This window comes from Egretta garzetta, unplaced genomic scaffold (assembly GCF_000687185.1).
Source record: "Egretta garzetta isolate BGI_Z169 unplaced genomic scaffold, ASM68718v1 scaffold56, whole genome shotgun sequence".
In the NCBI taxonomy this organism is placed as follows: domain Eukaryota; kingdom Metazoa; phylum Chordata; class Aves; order Pelecaniformes; family Ardeidae; genus Egretta; species Egretta garzetta.
The window spans coordinates 6164130-6180553 of NW_009260182.1; the positions used below are offsets into that span (position 1 = coordinate 6164130).

General features: G+C 43.7%; 1 protein-coding gene across 1 annotated transcript in view; it reads left to right on the top strand.

Annotated features, from left to right (window-relative positions):
* Positions 1 to 16424, top strand: part of CAMK2G (calcium/calmodulin dependent protein kinase II gamma) — a 202108-nt gene that overhangs the window by 152435 nt on the left and 33249 nt on the right. Inside the window, exons 6-13 of the mRNA XM_035897264.1 lie at positions 1885 to 1957; positions 5061 to 5163; positions 6055 to 6138; positions 7011 to 7105; positions 9692 to 9814; positions 12087 to 12170; positions 12830 to 12903; positions 14603 to 14627. Of these exons, the coding sequence (XP_035753157.1) occupies positions 1885 to 1957; positions 5061 to 5163; positions 6055 to 6138; positions 7011 to 7105; positions 9692 to 9814; positions 12087 to 12170; positions 12830 to 12903; positions 14603 to 14627 (661 nt within the window). The remainder of the gene's footprint in view (positions 1 to 1884; positions 1958 to 5060; positions 5164 to 6054; positions 6139 to 7010; positions 7106 to 9691; positions 9815 to 12086; positions 12171 to 12829; positions 12904 to 14602; positions 14628 to 16424) is intronic.

Consider the following 16424-nt stretch of genomic DNA (forward strand, 5'->3'; position numbering starts at 1 on the left):
AGCAGGAATTAGGGGAGCTGTGAGAGGAGAGCAGTAAGAAGGGAGTAGTGGCTGCTGCTGTAAGGTGAGCTTGATAGGCAGTGCTGCGAGGAAGATCCTATTGAGTGCAAGGAAGGGAAGAGTGTGACCTGGTGTGTTAGTATAGGTACTGTTGTGGAGTCTGTGGGTATTTATTTGCTTTTCCTGTGGTACGCTTACAGCCTCTGTCTTCTGGGCATTGCACGATGCTCTCAAATGAGGCACTGTACCATGTGCTCCACTGCAGTGGGGCGTACAGATGTTGTAGGCACAACACCTCAGACAGATACACTGTCACTGAAGCTGTTCTGCCTTGAAGTTGGGAAGTTTTGAGGTTATCAATCATGATCCTTCCCCCTGTCCCTCTTGCCAGTGCCTGTTCCCTGAAATGGTCAAGAGCTGGCAGTGACTGATGCTGCTCAGGAAAATTATGGCAGGGTTAGGGTAAAAGAACTGTCTGTTGCTCTGTGAGCCTTCCTCAGGGTGCTCAGCCCTCTGACTGTCAGATGGCCAGGTCTCGCAGTGCCCACAAGATGACAGAGTGAAACTCCTCCCTTTCTCTCCCCATGCCGAGCTGAATTCCAGAGCAGGCTGGGAGAGCGAGGGAGTGAGGTCCGTGCCAATCCGCCGCGCTTGGCTCGCCTGGGACACCTCACACTTTTGCCATTTTTGGCCAGAAAATCTCTCTCGCTGAGACTCAGCTCTGTTCTAATTATACATTTTTGTTTTGGGAGCGGGGAGATATTCATGGACTCCGACCCTGAGGATTGTACTGCCAGCTCTGGAGGGGTGGGGGTAACAAATATATAGTGCTTCGCCTCCTCTCCTCTTCCTCCCCTCACCCTCTTTCCATCTTTTACAGTCGCCAATTTCCCTTCCCTCAAATGTTTCACTCATTTCAAATTCATTGCCCTGAGATTTGTAGAATTCTGTGAGTGGACTGACTGCTCCTGCAGTGAGGACACAGACCCATTTGAGTTGCCCACAGCTGGGTGCTTACTGCCCATAGTTGTCAAAATCCCTACTCCCTTCCACATTCACCCGTGGGAGCTGAGTAAATGTTTAGCAGAAGAGATGTTTTCAAGCAGAAGTCTGACCCATGGGTGTGTTACGCTGTCCTTACGTGACAGGTGTAAATAACATCTTGCTTATGCCCCTGTGATTACAGCAGTGAGGGTGGCAGGGACACGGTTTTCTGTGAGCTGGGGAGTGCCGCACACTGCGCTTTACAGGGAATGAGTCTGCTTTTCAGATCACTAACCCCTTAAGTGGGATCTGTACTTAAAAGGCACCCAGCAAGCGGGTGTGTGTGCACATTGTGTATGTAAAGTGCCTGAGATGCTGCTCTGAAAGCTTTGCAAACTGGCAGGCACCCAGGAGTCGTCATCCTGAATTTGCTGGGGGAGGCTGCTGCTCTCTAAAAGTTTGTGCTTTGCTCAGGACTAGCGCAGCTGAATGTTTCCTGGAGCAACTGGGTCTTGCTTGCCCAATATCGGATGCTGTTTGTGGATAGTCAGGTGCCTTGGTTCTCCTGTCCCAGGTGGGCACTATTGGCTGACGGAACGAGTGAGATGCTTAGTGTGGGGGGGAGGAGAGGAAGGAGGTGATGGGAGGTAGGAGAGAGGCTTTGTGGTCCTGCCGTAGATAGGATGTTTCGTATCCTGTTGCTGAGGGGGCTGGGGGTGTCCAGATGTGACAGTACTGAGCTGTGGCATCCAGTGGGTGTGATGAAGGGATTCAGCCTGGGGTCTTGAACTCTGCCTGGTACAAATACAGAAGTTAGGGAAATGGTCCTGGGATGACATGAGATGACAAGTATATGTGTGTTCGTCCATAACTCTGTGTGTCTCTCCCTTTATCTTGCAGCCACTGTATTCATCAGATACTGGAGAGTGTGAATCACATTCACCAGCATGATATCGTGCACAGGGACTTGAAGGTAATATTTCCTCCGTGCCACAGAGGCTGAGGAGAGCAGCCAGGGGATCATTGGAAGAGGCAAGACAGGAATACTGTGTTGCCAGCTGGCAGGGTTTTGTTTTTTTTTTTTTTTCACTTGAACTGGGCTTAGGGGTTCCTGAAGCACAAATTCACTCCTTCAGAGTTTTCTAGAGGGTGTGCTGAACTCCTGAGGAAGTTTTCAGTCTTCATGAACCTTGCCAGCTCTCAGCCTCTCTGAGGCAGCTCCAGGAGGGAGTAGTTATGAACCTTGGAGTGCAGTAGGCTTTCGGAGAAACTTGGGTAGTATTCATTATAATGAAGGACACTTTCTAGTCTGCCATTGAAGAGATCTCAAGAGACCTGGGGCAATTGCTGTTCAATCTGCCAGGATGAGTTCGTCTGCACAGAGCATGTATATTTTTATTCGGTACTGTTGCCAAACACATGCAATGGGCTAGGGCAGAGATGCACTACAAGAATTTTTTGTGTCATTTCTTTCTTCTCTCATCAGTAGAAGTGCTTTTAATCTAAAACCAAAACTGCTGGCCAGTTAAACACTGGGTGAATCAACCATTTGCCACATTATAACACATTTACAGACCCAGAGCCCCTGCAGTGTAGTTACTTAAACTCCCTTCCCACGCAGTGCCAGCTGTACTGGGAGCTGGGCAGGCTCCAGAATGAAGAGCTTTGTGCAGGAAGCTCTGCCTGCCCTGCAGCCCTCCCTGTCTAAAGCGGGAATGGTGATGGCCACCAGTGGTCCAGTTAAATTAATGCAGGATGACACCTGCTACTAGTGTTGATTTTGGTTTGTTATACAATGCATAAGGGGAAAAGTATAAAAATATTTTGCAGAGAGCAAGGTAAAAGCATGTTGCAAGCTGGATGACTATGTTCCCCAGTGTTTTGATCTAGTGAACAGCTGTTAACCCTTAGTGTTTCTGGCAAACTCTCGTGCAACACTTTTGGCCTTCTGCTTCAGAGCGCCATGAAAAGATGCAAGTGATCTACTGCAGAATGGCTGTTCTGGGTTAGAGCTGACACCTGCTCTTGAGAAACCAGCCTCCAAGAGGCACTACTGCCCAAAATTAGGGCCTCTATGAAAATCAGTAGTGTTTTCCAGTACAGGATGGTTTAAGTTTTCTTTCTCATCCTGTGTTCAATACAATCTGGTTTGCTTCCCAAATCATGTTTTTGTGAAAGCTTTGAACTCGTTTAGAACTTATCACCTGCTAGACACTCCCTACTGTAGTTAATGTATTTCTTCTGTTGCTTGCTCTGATTCACTGAAACTATCTAGCTATTCCTTTTAGCAATAAAAGATCCTGTGCCCTTTGTTTAATATTTAGCTCCTTGCCAAAAGCTTGGCTTTCACGATCAGTGTGCAGAGCTTGCTTCAAGTTAAGTTTTGTCTTTTGCACCTCCCTCTCATAAGCCTGTCTTTTGGCTGACATGCTCTTAAAGAACTTCAAATGTTGAGCTGCCCATAAGGACCGTAAGAAATTAGGGAATGCATTCACATCCTTACCAAAAAGTATGTGAAACCTGAGACAACCCCTATGTTGGCAAACATGCACATGGATAAGCACCGTTAGCTTTAAGGTGTTGGTAGCTGCATTTTAGAAGCAAATAGTGCTTAGCTAGCGAAGCGTGGCCTAAATTTCAGTTTCTTAGTCAAGCCAAGCCCAGGTGTTATCTGAGGTGGGGAGGGATTTTCAGAAGACTTCACTGGTCTTCTGCTGTAGGGACTTGTTTACACTGGTGGATTCTCATCAGTGTAGCTTGATTAACGCAATCTTCTCCACTTCCCATATAGTGAAAAGCCAGTGGCATCCAAATGTATTGACACCCAGTTCCCCTTCCTTCCACGCTGCTTATGGCAAGGACTGTGATGGGCAAGGCTGTTCTCCCTTTGTTCAAAGCAGAAGTAAGGCACATACCCAGTATTTAAGGCAGGTGAATGAGCAAAGTATCTTGTTCCAGTCAGGCAGAACGGGGATAGAGCTTTGCTGTGGGATGAAACTGAGCAGGCAAAAAAAAGACCTTCATCAGATTTGTGAAACAGAGACAAGCTCCTGTTTCTGCATTTCCAGACTTCCATCTTGCTTGGTTAAAAACTCAAGTTGATATGAATTGCACAAATGATCAGAAGCGAGTAGGATGAGAAATCACATTTGTCCTGTCTACAAGTTGGGTTTCCTGCAGACCTGTAATAGCCACCACCTTAAAGACTTCGGGGTTTCAGAGAGTCCCATGTAACTAGCTGCTGTGGTGCTGCAGAGGAAGCTGCTGACTCTCAGTACAATTTTTGGAGTTGTGTTAAGCCTTCTGCTGAAGTCCTCTGCTGGAACACAACAGAATTATGATTTGAGTGAGATTCATGTGAGGTGGAAATGTGAGGGGCAAAAAAGTCTGTCCCCCTTTCCTGGCACATGGGAGAAGTGACATGGCTGCTTGTCGTATAGGTGACAGCAGCAGTAGCAAGACAACATATTTTACACTGCTGTAAATATGTAACGTGAAAAAACAGCTTACAAGAATACTCACTGCTGTGCTGCTTATGCCAATTCGAGGCTGAGGCTTTTTCTGTAAGGGATGAAAGCTACTGCCTATCCAGATGATGCCTTCCCACATTATGGCGCTGTATTTGGCAGCCTTATTAGCATCGTATTTACTTTTCCAGTGCCTTGAGTACCGTGTAATGTTCATGGGGAGAAGCACCACTGCAGACTGTACCTACTGCATCTTTCCCCCTCCCGCCCCGCCAGTTACTGTCTTTGGGGATGACAGAAACAAATTTTGGGTCTTGTGCTGCAGGAACTGTACTGCCAGTGCCCTCTGGTGTCTGCATGTAACATATGGGCTGGGTTGGGAGAGGCTCTGGCTCCCACAGAGGATTTGTTTTAGACTTGAGGATTTTCTGCCACTCTAGGTCAAGGCCATTTGTTGCTGTTGCTCTGCCTGCACCTGACCAGCTTTAGTACATGCCTGCTAAATTCAGCCAGCAGATTCAGTTTAATTATGTGAATACTGAGGTAGGAGGCTTTAATGAGGATGTCAGTCTTTCGTTCTTACCCCCTTCTTTTCTTTCTTCTCCCCAGCCTGAGAATTTACTACTGGCAAGTAAATGTAAGGGTGCTGCTGTCAAACTGGCTGACTTCGGACTGGCTATAGAAGTCCAGGGAGAGCAGCAGGCCTGGTTTGGTAAGAGCGTTTGAGCTTTCCCACTTTTGCTCCCCCCTTCTCTGGTGGCTGGCTGAGTTGCATACTCCCTGAGTACTTTCTCACAGCTCTTCCAGAACACTCGCGTGTATTTGGCATTGCTGCTTCCTTTCCAAGCATCTCAGAGCCTCTGGGTCCTTGGGCATGAGCCTATGTGCAATACAGGAAAGAATATGATAAATAAAGACAGAAAAAATGGCTATGTATTCCTCTATTTTTCTTCTTTGTTTACAGTAGATACTAGTGTCAGAGATGAATGCAGCTGCTAAGTTTAGACCCTGATCTGAACTTTCCTACTGCTCAGGAGTGTAGACATCTGGAATTCTGTTTGGTCATCTTACAGAAATGCATTTGACCTGGCCTTCCTCAGGCACATTTGGATCTGGCCTTATCTTTGTTTAGCTAAAACGTAATTAGAAATGAGACCACCTCAGGCTAAACATCAGCTCTGAGACTCTGCAGTGCTGTGGAGATTGTGAAGAGATGGCTGCTTCTCCTGGTCTGTCCATACCATTTGGCAATCGAATGTGTCCCATCTGTGTCTTGTGTTTTCAAACTCCAAGCCATTATATGTAACAATAATACAAGGCCTGGCGTAAGAGTTTGTGCCCAGCTGGTTGACATGTTCCCTCTTTCCTCTGTTTTTCCTGCAACACACAAACACTCGATCCCATCTGATTTTTTTATTATTTTTTTTTTTCCTTCCCCCTCCTTTTTCTGTCGGTTTACAAAGAGGTAGCTCTAGCAAATATGAGATGAAGGGTGGGAAATGGGTTTTGGAATTTGTTGGTTACCAGTAGTGGATTTTGTGACATAGCGAGATCTCTTCTGCTTGGGTACTGTAAGTACTTCATGTCATCCATTTCCTGGCAGGGTTTGCTGGCACTCCAGGCTACCTCTCCCCCGAAGTCTTAAGAAAAGATCCTTATGGAAAACCAGTGGATATATGGGCATGTGGTAAGATTCTGCCAAAACATTTTACACTTAAACAACACCATTTCATGTAGAAGAGCAATTCCTTATAACTTATTGCTGGGAGGGTGTGCAGTGCTCCTTCTTATTGGGTGGAGAGATGAAGGCACACTTGAGGATAAGCACCTTGTGTAGATGGAATTAATATTGGAGCCTGAATTCACTTGATTTTGGCTCCTAATCCTTTCCTCAGGCCATCTATCAGATGTTTGAGACTCAAGAGATAGGACCTGTCTATGCTTTGCAGAGTCAGTTGTTTAGATAACTGTAGCAATTTCCTATTACACTATGTAGAAGATGAAATACTAAAGAGACATGATTTTTTTAAGATGAAAAAGTGAAGTGTAAATATATCGGATACCAGTAAGTCTAAAGATATGTGATATCAGTGTATCAGTGTTGCCTGACATGGACTAAATGGTTCTCTGCAGGCTGGGAGTGTTAGCTTTGTCAGTAGCATTTTTGTCCCAAGACCATGCACAGTAAGCATCTAAAAACCTAGTCCTTCCTAAAAAGTCCCTTGCTGCCCAGCAGCCCCAGGGGATGTGGCTTCATTTTTTTCTGAGAGCAGCTGGGAGTTGTGGCTCACCAGCCATGATAGCCAGAGGAGGGTAGAAGGACATCATGCACTTTGTTCTAGCTCCTGGCAGCTGGTGTTAAGAGCTGAACATGAAGTGCCAGGGTGAGGTTCAGCAGGTTCATACTGTCTTTTTCTACTTCAGACGGCTAAATATGATGGCAAGTGAAGATATAGAGCAATCATTGCCTTGGGGACTGTCAAGAGGGAAGGAAGAGGGGCTGAAGGAATAATTGGCGTATTAGCCTAACCATAGTGTATCTGTGTCTCTCCCTCCCAGGAGTGATTCTGTACATATTACTAGTGGGGTACCCTCCCTTTTGGGATGAAGATCAGCACAAACTCTATCAGCAGATCAAAGCCGGAGCCTATGACGTAAGGGCACTTTCTTGCTGAGTACCTGCATGGGTGTAGAAGCCATCCAAAACATGGCACTATCTTACCTGGTGTCCAGCAGCAGGCCCCAAGCTACTGTGCAAAGTGATGTTTGGCGTGTTCATACACCTTGTTGTCTTCACTGCCTGGGATACATTCCTGTTTGGGGCTACTGAAAGGATATGTGGAAAGCATCGCAGTGGGCACCAAGACCTTGCTGGCCGTTAGGGAAACGCAGAGCTGGAAATGCAGATGGTGGGAGATGGTGTCTCGTAGTGTGTTTACCAGAGTGCTGCAGATGTACCCAAGGCTAATTCTTTCAAGGGAGCAGAGGGAAGGAGCCTGTCTTTATCAAGGCCTAATTAAAAGTAAGGGGAAGTATCCTGTAGAATAATAGCTTAAATTATGGCCTCTGGTCTCCTCAGTGCCATAGTGGAATTTCTTCCAGCCATGAAAAGTGTGGAGCCCAGTGAGAAGACTGAATGGCAGGGGACTTTGGAGGGGTGGCTTTGTGTTGGGGATCAGCGTGGTGGGTTGGAGGCTCTGGTAGAAAGCCAAGCAGCTCATGGAACAGTTCTCAGAGCATGGCAAAACTGAGGTGTAAAAAGGTGCCTGAAGGAGAGGAATAGCAAGGAGGTTAGTAATGGGGAGCAAAGGTGGTGTAAAATGTGGTTTGGGTACCACAACTTGAATGTTTGACATACATTGTTCCATGTAAAGAGAGGCTCAAGAGGGAAGAAGGAACTCCTGGAAATTCTAGCTCAAAGCTTGTGGGCATGAACATCAAGAGGAAGTTGGGGAGTTCATTTTGTAGGCTGTCTTGTGGTTTGTATTTAAAAAAAAAAAAAAAAAAAAAAAGGCAAGGGTTCTGCTGGACCCCGGTTACCTCCCAGCTTCTGTGCCTGAGACCATGAGAGCGGCTGTACTGGTGAGAACAAAGGTCTGCCTAACCCCATGTCCTGGCTCAGTGGCTTCCTGAGTGAAAGGAAAGTCATGTCTTTGTACCTGATAGCCTTAGATGGGCTCGTGTTCTTCTCTTGCCTTCCTGCCCCTCTTGTTTCTGTGTTGCTTGTTTTCATTTGAAGTGGTTTTGCACTAATTATATCGATGTGGATTTTCAAAGCACTTCAGGGGTTAAATGTCTAACTCTTTCTGTAAGTCATGAAGAGTGAAGTGCCTGATGCCTCCTATCTACCTACTGTTTTTGACTTCTTACCTATAATGAACAAGTTCTAGTAGATTCCTCCCCTGTTTTGCCTGGTAGAAAACAGCTCAAATTTTATTGGCGTACCTGCCCCTGGTGTCCTTATCCTGGCACCGAGTCTGCACTGGACTGGTCTGTTGTTACCTCTTGACCATAGAGGAAGTGGCAACTGTGAATTGGACTTTGTGCTGTTGGGTAGGGAGCTTGCTTATTTCAGAGTTCGGGTAGGGAGAAAGCGTCCTGGATGAAAGCTCAGTATCATAATGTTTTAATAGTCTCTTGCAACGTTTGCAGAACAAATTGTATAATGCCTTGCTGATGCCTGAGAATGCAGAAATAAGATTATATGCAAATCAAATATGATGGGTGATTTTTATGACCCAACAGAGCAAAGCACAAAATGCAGGAGAAAAGAGATGGGATAAACTTTTTCTACATGTTGTAGTGCTGTAAGGAAACATTCTCAGGATAGGTCAATCTTCCCCCCTGCTTAAAGACAGGGGACTTTTATCCCAACAGCACATTTATCAGTGTGTTCTCTAGTTTACCTGTATTTGTACAGTAGATTCATAGGAATGAGATGTGCTGCATTTAATCTCAGCATGCTGTCATTTATACTACATGCAAGCATCTGGAGGATGGCATAAATATCTCGTCTTTATCTTTACTGGAATTATAGGAGAGAGCAGTTACCCCTCATGGATGATCAACAACTGAAATACTTGAGATTCTTTCCTTCGTTTCCATGCTTCTGTATTCCCATCCACTATTACATCTCTCTTGCTCCCCATATAATGATTTCTGGTATGGTAGATGCTTGCTAACAACTTTTGCTGCTGGGTTTCTACACCTAAGTGACTGGTATTGTTCCAGAATATTGTGCTTTATGGTGGGGAAAGTATACCTGATGGGTTTTCGCTTTCATGAGGTTTTGCTGGAGTTAAGTGTTTGTGATGTTGCATATGCTGTTACAGCTTTTTAGCATGCTGGAGAAAGAGCAAGGTGGGGTAAAAAGGATAGTGCTTGTGTTTTTTATGTCAGAATTCAGATAAAAAGATCTGTGACTTTACTTTTTTGATTGTTGAGTATGAAAGGAATTCAAAGGTCCGAGTGATTCCTAAAAGGCTTTTAAGCTGTTTTATCTTCCTGCCTGTGTCTGGTGAATGGTACAGGTGTGTCCTGCTGTCTGGTACCATTCATTTGCTGGATTCTTTACAATTTTCATTCAGTGTGTATTTTCACAAAAATTAATGGTTTTTGCAAATATGTTAGCCCTGGTATCAAAAGGGCAAAAGCTGGAATTCAGCTGTGTAGGAGGGACAATCTCTTCTGCTAGTAGAAGGTATTTTCAGTTCATCATCTGTTCCTTCTTCCTCTTTCAGTTCCCATCACCTGAGTGGGACACTGTGACTCCCGAAGCAAAGAATTTGATCAACCAGATGCTGACGATAAACCCAGCAAAGCGCATCACCGCTGACCAGGCTCTCAAACATCCATGGGTCTGCGTAAGTGTTTTCCTCTATTATGGATTAATTTGTGGTTTACCCTGAACTGACATGTCAAGACTTAGCTGCAGAGGAGCCCAGAATATTTTAGATATTTTAAAATGTGATTTTTTTGGAGGCTGACCTTCAACAAGCCAACTTTGTCATGCTGTGGAGCTTTTATTGCCATTGTAGGAAAAAAAAAATCCCTTATTTTTTTATAAGTTTTGTCCATAGTTTCTGGTTTTCCCCACATCTCTCACAATTCATATCATCCTAAAAGGTCAGATGGAGTTTGGCATCAGACAAAATATTTTAGAATTATTTTGTTCTTCATCTCTACTTCAGTTTATTGCATTGCATCTTTGCAGTGTTGGAACATTTCTGCTCTGCTGCAGTTTAGCTGACTGTGAACCTGAAATCAGCAAAAAATTTTTTGCTGTTCTGCGTATGTAGTTTCTGCCTTGCCAGACCCCACACATGAATATTTTTCATCTCTTGCAAAGTTGGCAAGGAAATCCCAGAATGCAGCTGGGAGTGGGCGTAGGGGAGGGCAGCACTTTTATCTCTACAGGATGAAATAGTTCCACCTAAGTCTAACCAGATGCTCTTGTAATACCATAGCATACTTCTGCTTTCTAGGATGTGTAGCGTGTTCCTTCACTCATTTTTTTTCTTGAGAAACTGTAGTGGTTTTGTTTTCCTTCCTCCACAAAACAACAAATTAGCAATTTAAACTTACTTCTATGTAACAGGAGTGTAGTGTCGTGTCTGCTGTGAAGTGATGCACGTTCCTTGGAAGTCAAAAATTCACACTAGCTGAGACTTTGCATCTCTGTTTTTTTTCTCCTTGCATGCTTGTAATCAACGGCAGTTCCTGTATACTTAACTTTTGTCCCAATGCCTGGAACCAAAGCTGTGTGTGCTACAATAGCTCGCTCCCTGTAGCAATACAATATAGAACAGTTCAAGAGAGGCTTTCCGTCTCTAAGTCATGGGGAGTTCAATTTCACTTCACAGCCATTTCGGCCTCTCACTCAAACTGCCTCCTGTTGAGTCTGTTGTTTCCATTTGCTCTGCAGTCTCTGCGTGTGCAGCACGTTTTCTTTCTGGAGATGTATTGCTCCTCTGAAATAAATGTGGTAGGAAATCTTAACAGTTTATCTGAGACGCTGAGTTTCTTAGCATCACTGAACTTCTGAAATATGTGTCCCAACATTCTTAAGCCCATGTTGAACAACTGGCCATCACTGTTGCTCCTAAGGAGGCTGAATGAACAGTGACCATCAAAGTTGTTAAGAGGACAGCTGAGCTACATTCTCCCTCCATGCTGCTGTGTGTACTGCAGCAGGTGACTGGCTTTGCTGACAGGATCAGAGACTTTCCATGAAACCAGCTGAATATGAGCATGGTTTACACTGGGTATTGCAGAATTTTCTCCAAGCAGGAGAAAGGTAATGGAGGGTTTGTACACCCTGATCTGCCAAGTTGGTCATTAACCCGTTGTCCCTGTAAAGGGAATTCAGGCTTGTGGATCTATGCAAGAGCAACAGCTAATTTGGCATTAGTCTCTGGTCTCCTCATGTGCTCTAAATGCCTGGCAGCATCAGTCTCTTGTTTCCTCATGTGCTCCCAATGACTGGCAACAATTCTGGGAAGTTCTCTTTTTGTAGCTGATGGGATCCCAGTCTACTGTAGGTGACAGGTGTGCATCACTGCCCAGAGGTTATGCTCAGGTTTTTGCATTGGTACAACAGAGCTATAGGATCTTTCCTCTTACACACTGAAAATCTATTTCTGCAAAATTGATGCAGAGATGCTGAGGCCTCTGCTAGTCAAGTTCTTGCATTCAGGGAGTTGCCGCATCCAGGAAGGCTACTGCTCACTAGTATTCACTTACTGCTTGGAATTTTCCCTTAGAGCTGTAACTAATGCAACCCAGATCTTTTCTGTAGTGCCTCAAACTCGGTTCCCATGGGTATGCTTGTACATTTGACTTTGTCTTATTATTGTCTTGATCCATTTGTGTGTCAGGGAGCATTGATTCTCCCCTGTACCTCAGTTCAGAGAGTTTCTTGGGCACAGGCCTGTAATAGCCAACCTTGACTTACTATGTCTTGCTGTATTGGGAAGTTCTTAAGTTATGAAGTGGTTGCAGTGTTTTGCAGTCATGCAGTGGTGAGAGGCTTGGCAATGTCAGCTTAAATGCCATGGTTGTGTGCAAGTGGAGATAATGCTCCTGGCTGATTTGGTTAGGGTATGTTCTTGATCTCTTGCTGTTCCTGTTTTTCAGCAACGATCCACTGTGGCTTCAATGATGCACAGGCAGGAGACTGTGGAATGCTTGAGAAAGTTCAATGCTAGAAGGAAGCTAAAGGTAAGTATATGTTAGTTTGCCTTAAGTTTGTTTTTAATCTTCTGAATTTGAGGTTAATACCTTCCTAGCAACAATATTTTTTTTATTATTAGCTCACTAAGATTAGTGAAGTACCTTATGTGGTCCTCCAGTACAGGGTACTAAAGTGTACTGAGGAGCTGGGTAGTTTCTTTCTCTGAAGCTCTAAGTTTCCTGTACCTCTTCTGCTACATAATCACCCCTTCTACTTCCTGCAAGAGAGTTGAACTAGAGCAACTAGTTCTTAAATCCTGGGGCTTTTAGTTCTGATCTCTCTCTGCCTCCCGGTAATACTGTATCAGCTGCCTGTAACTAGGGCAAAGCCTGTGCATCCAGCAACTATCTGCTATTTGGAAGTGAAGAAGCAACTATGTGTCTAAACATAACTCTTAGTGCCATTGTAGATTTCCTAGGCAGTCCTGCCTAGCCTCTAGCCACTGCTCTGGAAAAGCAGGACTCTGAGTGGTCCCGTGTCAGGTCCAACAGCCACATGTGTGAATCCTGGATACACTAGGACATTCCAAGATAGCACTGGGATACCTCTGCTTTGCATCTGATGCACTGTGTTCTCCATGGGTCAGCCCAGCCCCTTTCTGAAGTGAGTGATGCTGTTTGTTATCCCTGCTTTCTCTTCCCCACAGGGCGCAATCCTCACAACGATGCTTGTGTCTCGGAATTTTTCAGGTAAGTTGTCACTGTTCCCATCCCTTCCTTGGTTTTGTTTTCCGTGAGTTAGTTGGGGGATATTTTATCCATTTGGGGGTTGAGTAGGAGGGAAGGAAACATGCTGACAATTCATCATGGTGTAATGGTGGCCGCCTTGTCTTGGCTGGTGACAAGTGTGACATAGGAAGTGATTTGTCCAGGGAGGAGCTGTAGTCTGATACAAAACAGAAATAAAGTCGGCAGCCACAATCCTCTCATGATATTTTGTTATCAGATTATTTTGGGGAAATTCTAGCTGGCATTTGTTAGCTTTCCTGACTGAAACCAGGAGCCAAGAACTCTTATTATGTAGCAGTGGTTCCTTTAGACCTGATGCAGGGACACAGAGCAAGTGATAATATTGGTGAGAATAGGGACAGAAGCTCTTTGGGTATTGCATTACTTTGACTCATCAAAAATGGGTCTGAAGCATATAGCTATTAGTTTTCCTTCTTGGAGTCTGAGAAGTGGTTTTCATCCTTTTAAGCTTAATAACTGGTAGTTTGGCTCCCACCCAACTGCATTACGTAGTGCACTTACTGAAAATGCAAATCTCACCATGCAAATCAGTGCTTTTTGGAAGATGATTGTCTTGGCTCAGCACATCTAGGTGATGCAGTCTTATCTGTGTTCATTTCCATTTGGGTGGAAAACCTCTATTTCCAAGTGCTTTTGGTTTATGGGATTGTTTGCTTTCTTTGCCCTCTTTGCCATTTTTTTTTCTCTTTTAGAAAGGGCAATCATTGAGTGCATGAGTTGGATTTTTATTGCACCTGACTACAGTCACTTTCAAGTGAAAGTCTGCTTTATGGATTATAAGTGATGATGAATGGGATGGAAGTGTATTCATTTCATCTGGCCATTTACTAATGGTGGATGCCAATACTTATATTCTGGGTGATGTTACAGTAAACTTCTAATTGGAATGAAAACCTCTGTGAAATGATCATCCCAGCATTCAAAGCGCACATTCATACATACACTCTTTGTGAAACCAAAGCAGCATTTTTAACCTCCTGTATGGTGATTTAAAAAAAAAAAAAAAAAAAGTGAAGGATGTGAACTGAAGCTACAGTTAAAGAACAACCTTCAGCAACTTCAAAATTGGTTTTCCTCGGTTCTTGCTTTCAGGTGAACCTGTGCCAATATGTCAGGACTACTTGTGTCTACAGCAATTTCTCTTGACTGCATTTCTGATAGTTTGGCCTTAAAGGGACAGAATAATCTGCTCCATTCACCTGTCCCAGGATTGTGCTATTATAGGACTTGAAAATTATACGTTGTTTTCTGAGAATGATTCTGAAATAACTGTTTGAGGAGCTGTGGCACAATGACAGGGCTTCCACAGGACTGTGCAAAACTTAATGCTTTCTTGGGCTTTCTGCTGGTGTGAATGGTTTTTGATCTATTCACACAGCTAGTTTTTATTTCACCAAATTGATGATTCTGAAATAGTCAGGGGTTTGGTTTTTGTTTTGGTTTTTTTTAACAGCACTTTTGGATTCATTTTTAGTCCGCAAATGTTGTCACTTCTAATGAAGCTGCAGAAGTGCTTGGGTAAGAAAATCTCCTGTGGCCCAGATTTTGAGTACATGAAATGCCTGAGAGAAGGGTTCTCTTTAATGGTGTGTGACCTATACATCCATTTATTCCCCGAGCTAGTATCAAGGAGGAAAAGGCTTGCTCTGCTCATTCTTCTCTGTCTCAAGGGCTGAAGCTGCTGGATCTGCTTCAGTTAACAGCTGACGAGAAGGAAATCCTAGGTGGCCCACAGTGAGTGCAGGGTTCTCAGTATCACTGAGTTCTGCTTTGAATATGGGCTGTGATCCCAGGTAATGAGATGCTCTGAAAAACTGTCCAGAAAGAAATGTGAATTTAGATGTAAAGCATTTACAGCTTCTGTGGATATTAGCTATTCTAATATTTTTATGTGTTTTGAAAGCGGGGAGATCAGCTACTCTTGTTTTCTTTGCAGGACTGTGTATAAGATGAGCTTGACTTTTTTTTTTAATTATTATTATTATTTTTTAATTTACTTCGGTTTTTTAGTTGCTGCAGTTGAAATACATAAATCTGCTGGAATTGAAGAATACGTGCTTGCTAACTGAAAGTAAAAAGTTAGAAAGTGCATGTGGGAACTTTGGGTAGAGCTCAGACTTTTGCTATCCTGACAGGTCATCTAACTGCACTTGAAAAGTTCTGAAACAATAACTTGGTTTTGTGGGCCTCTATAAGCCCCGTTCCCAGTAGACAGGGAACTAGATTTATGAAGAGAGAAGCTTCTTCCTGTCCGGGCATGAGATCTTCTAGAAGTGTCTTCACAGATGTTTTTAACCAAGAGGAAAACGAAGGCTCATGTGACCCTGGTATCAATTAATTAGGTGTGATAGTACTATCTGCAGGAAATAAGAGAAGACTTCTTTAATCCTGTTGTTGTTACTATCTATCTCCTCAGTCACGTGTTTTGTAATGTGGCGTTCCTTCATTTGACAGTGTGGTTTTAGCTTGTGACAAACAGTATGCTTAAAGAGTCTGTAGCAGTACTCTCTCTCTTTTTTTCCCATCAAAAAATCTTACTTTTTACAAAGCAAAAAAAAAAAAAAAGTTTGTGTCCTTTTGCAAGTTATCTGTTGCTTGCTGTGTGCCTTTTGCCCCAGGTCAGTTGCTAAAGATAAAGGAATGTGTTCTGGCTCCTTTCCCCAGTTATGGTGTATTCAACAATTTAATATTGGCTGTTTGTGGTTCTTTTTAAAGATTGTATCTCAGGTCAGCTCTAGGCTATTTGTTAAAAGCACATACAGTTGCACTCCTTCCAGTATAAGTCAGGAAATTGAGACTTGGTTGTAATAAAGGGTTTGTAGCTTCTGTCCACACTCTGGTAGGTGTTCACTCGGCTGCGGGAGAGAGCATTACAATCTAAATTTTGCTGTGGGATCTTTAGAGTCACACCAGGGTATACAAGTGGGTGCTCACTTGTGGCTTTTGATGTTCGAATGATCCAAGCAAATGCTGATCTGATCTGTGTTTATTTACAGAAATACAGTCCGGGAAATCAATTGATTAGATCATATGCAAGAAATTCCTAAATCGCCTTCTGAGAAGTAGATATAAATTTATTACTAGGAGAAAGTTGGCAAGGTTTTCAGAGATTCCTAATAGCTGCAGTATTTAAGGGTGCCTGGACTCATTTATGTAGATAAAACTCTGTAAGTTTGCTATAAACTGAGTGAAAGGATGGACAAAATTGGTTTTCATGTTAGAAACAGCCATCTTCACAAAGTGCTGAGAAGTGGCTTTTCTCCGTAAGTTAATTTTTATGCAAGACTTAACAAGTGGACTACATGAAATTCTTAGCAGTGTTTTCCTAACAGGATTGCAACTTTTAATTTGGGGAGGTGTTGTTTGACAAGCTTTCACACTCTGTGAAATACACTTCTCTCAAGTGGTTCAGCGTAAGTCCTGTGTGCTACCCTGTGTTCAAAACAGATCCTAAGGCAGACACTGCACGTAATTAAGCCTTGTGCCTGAAAC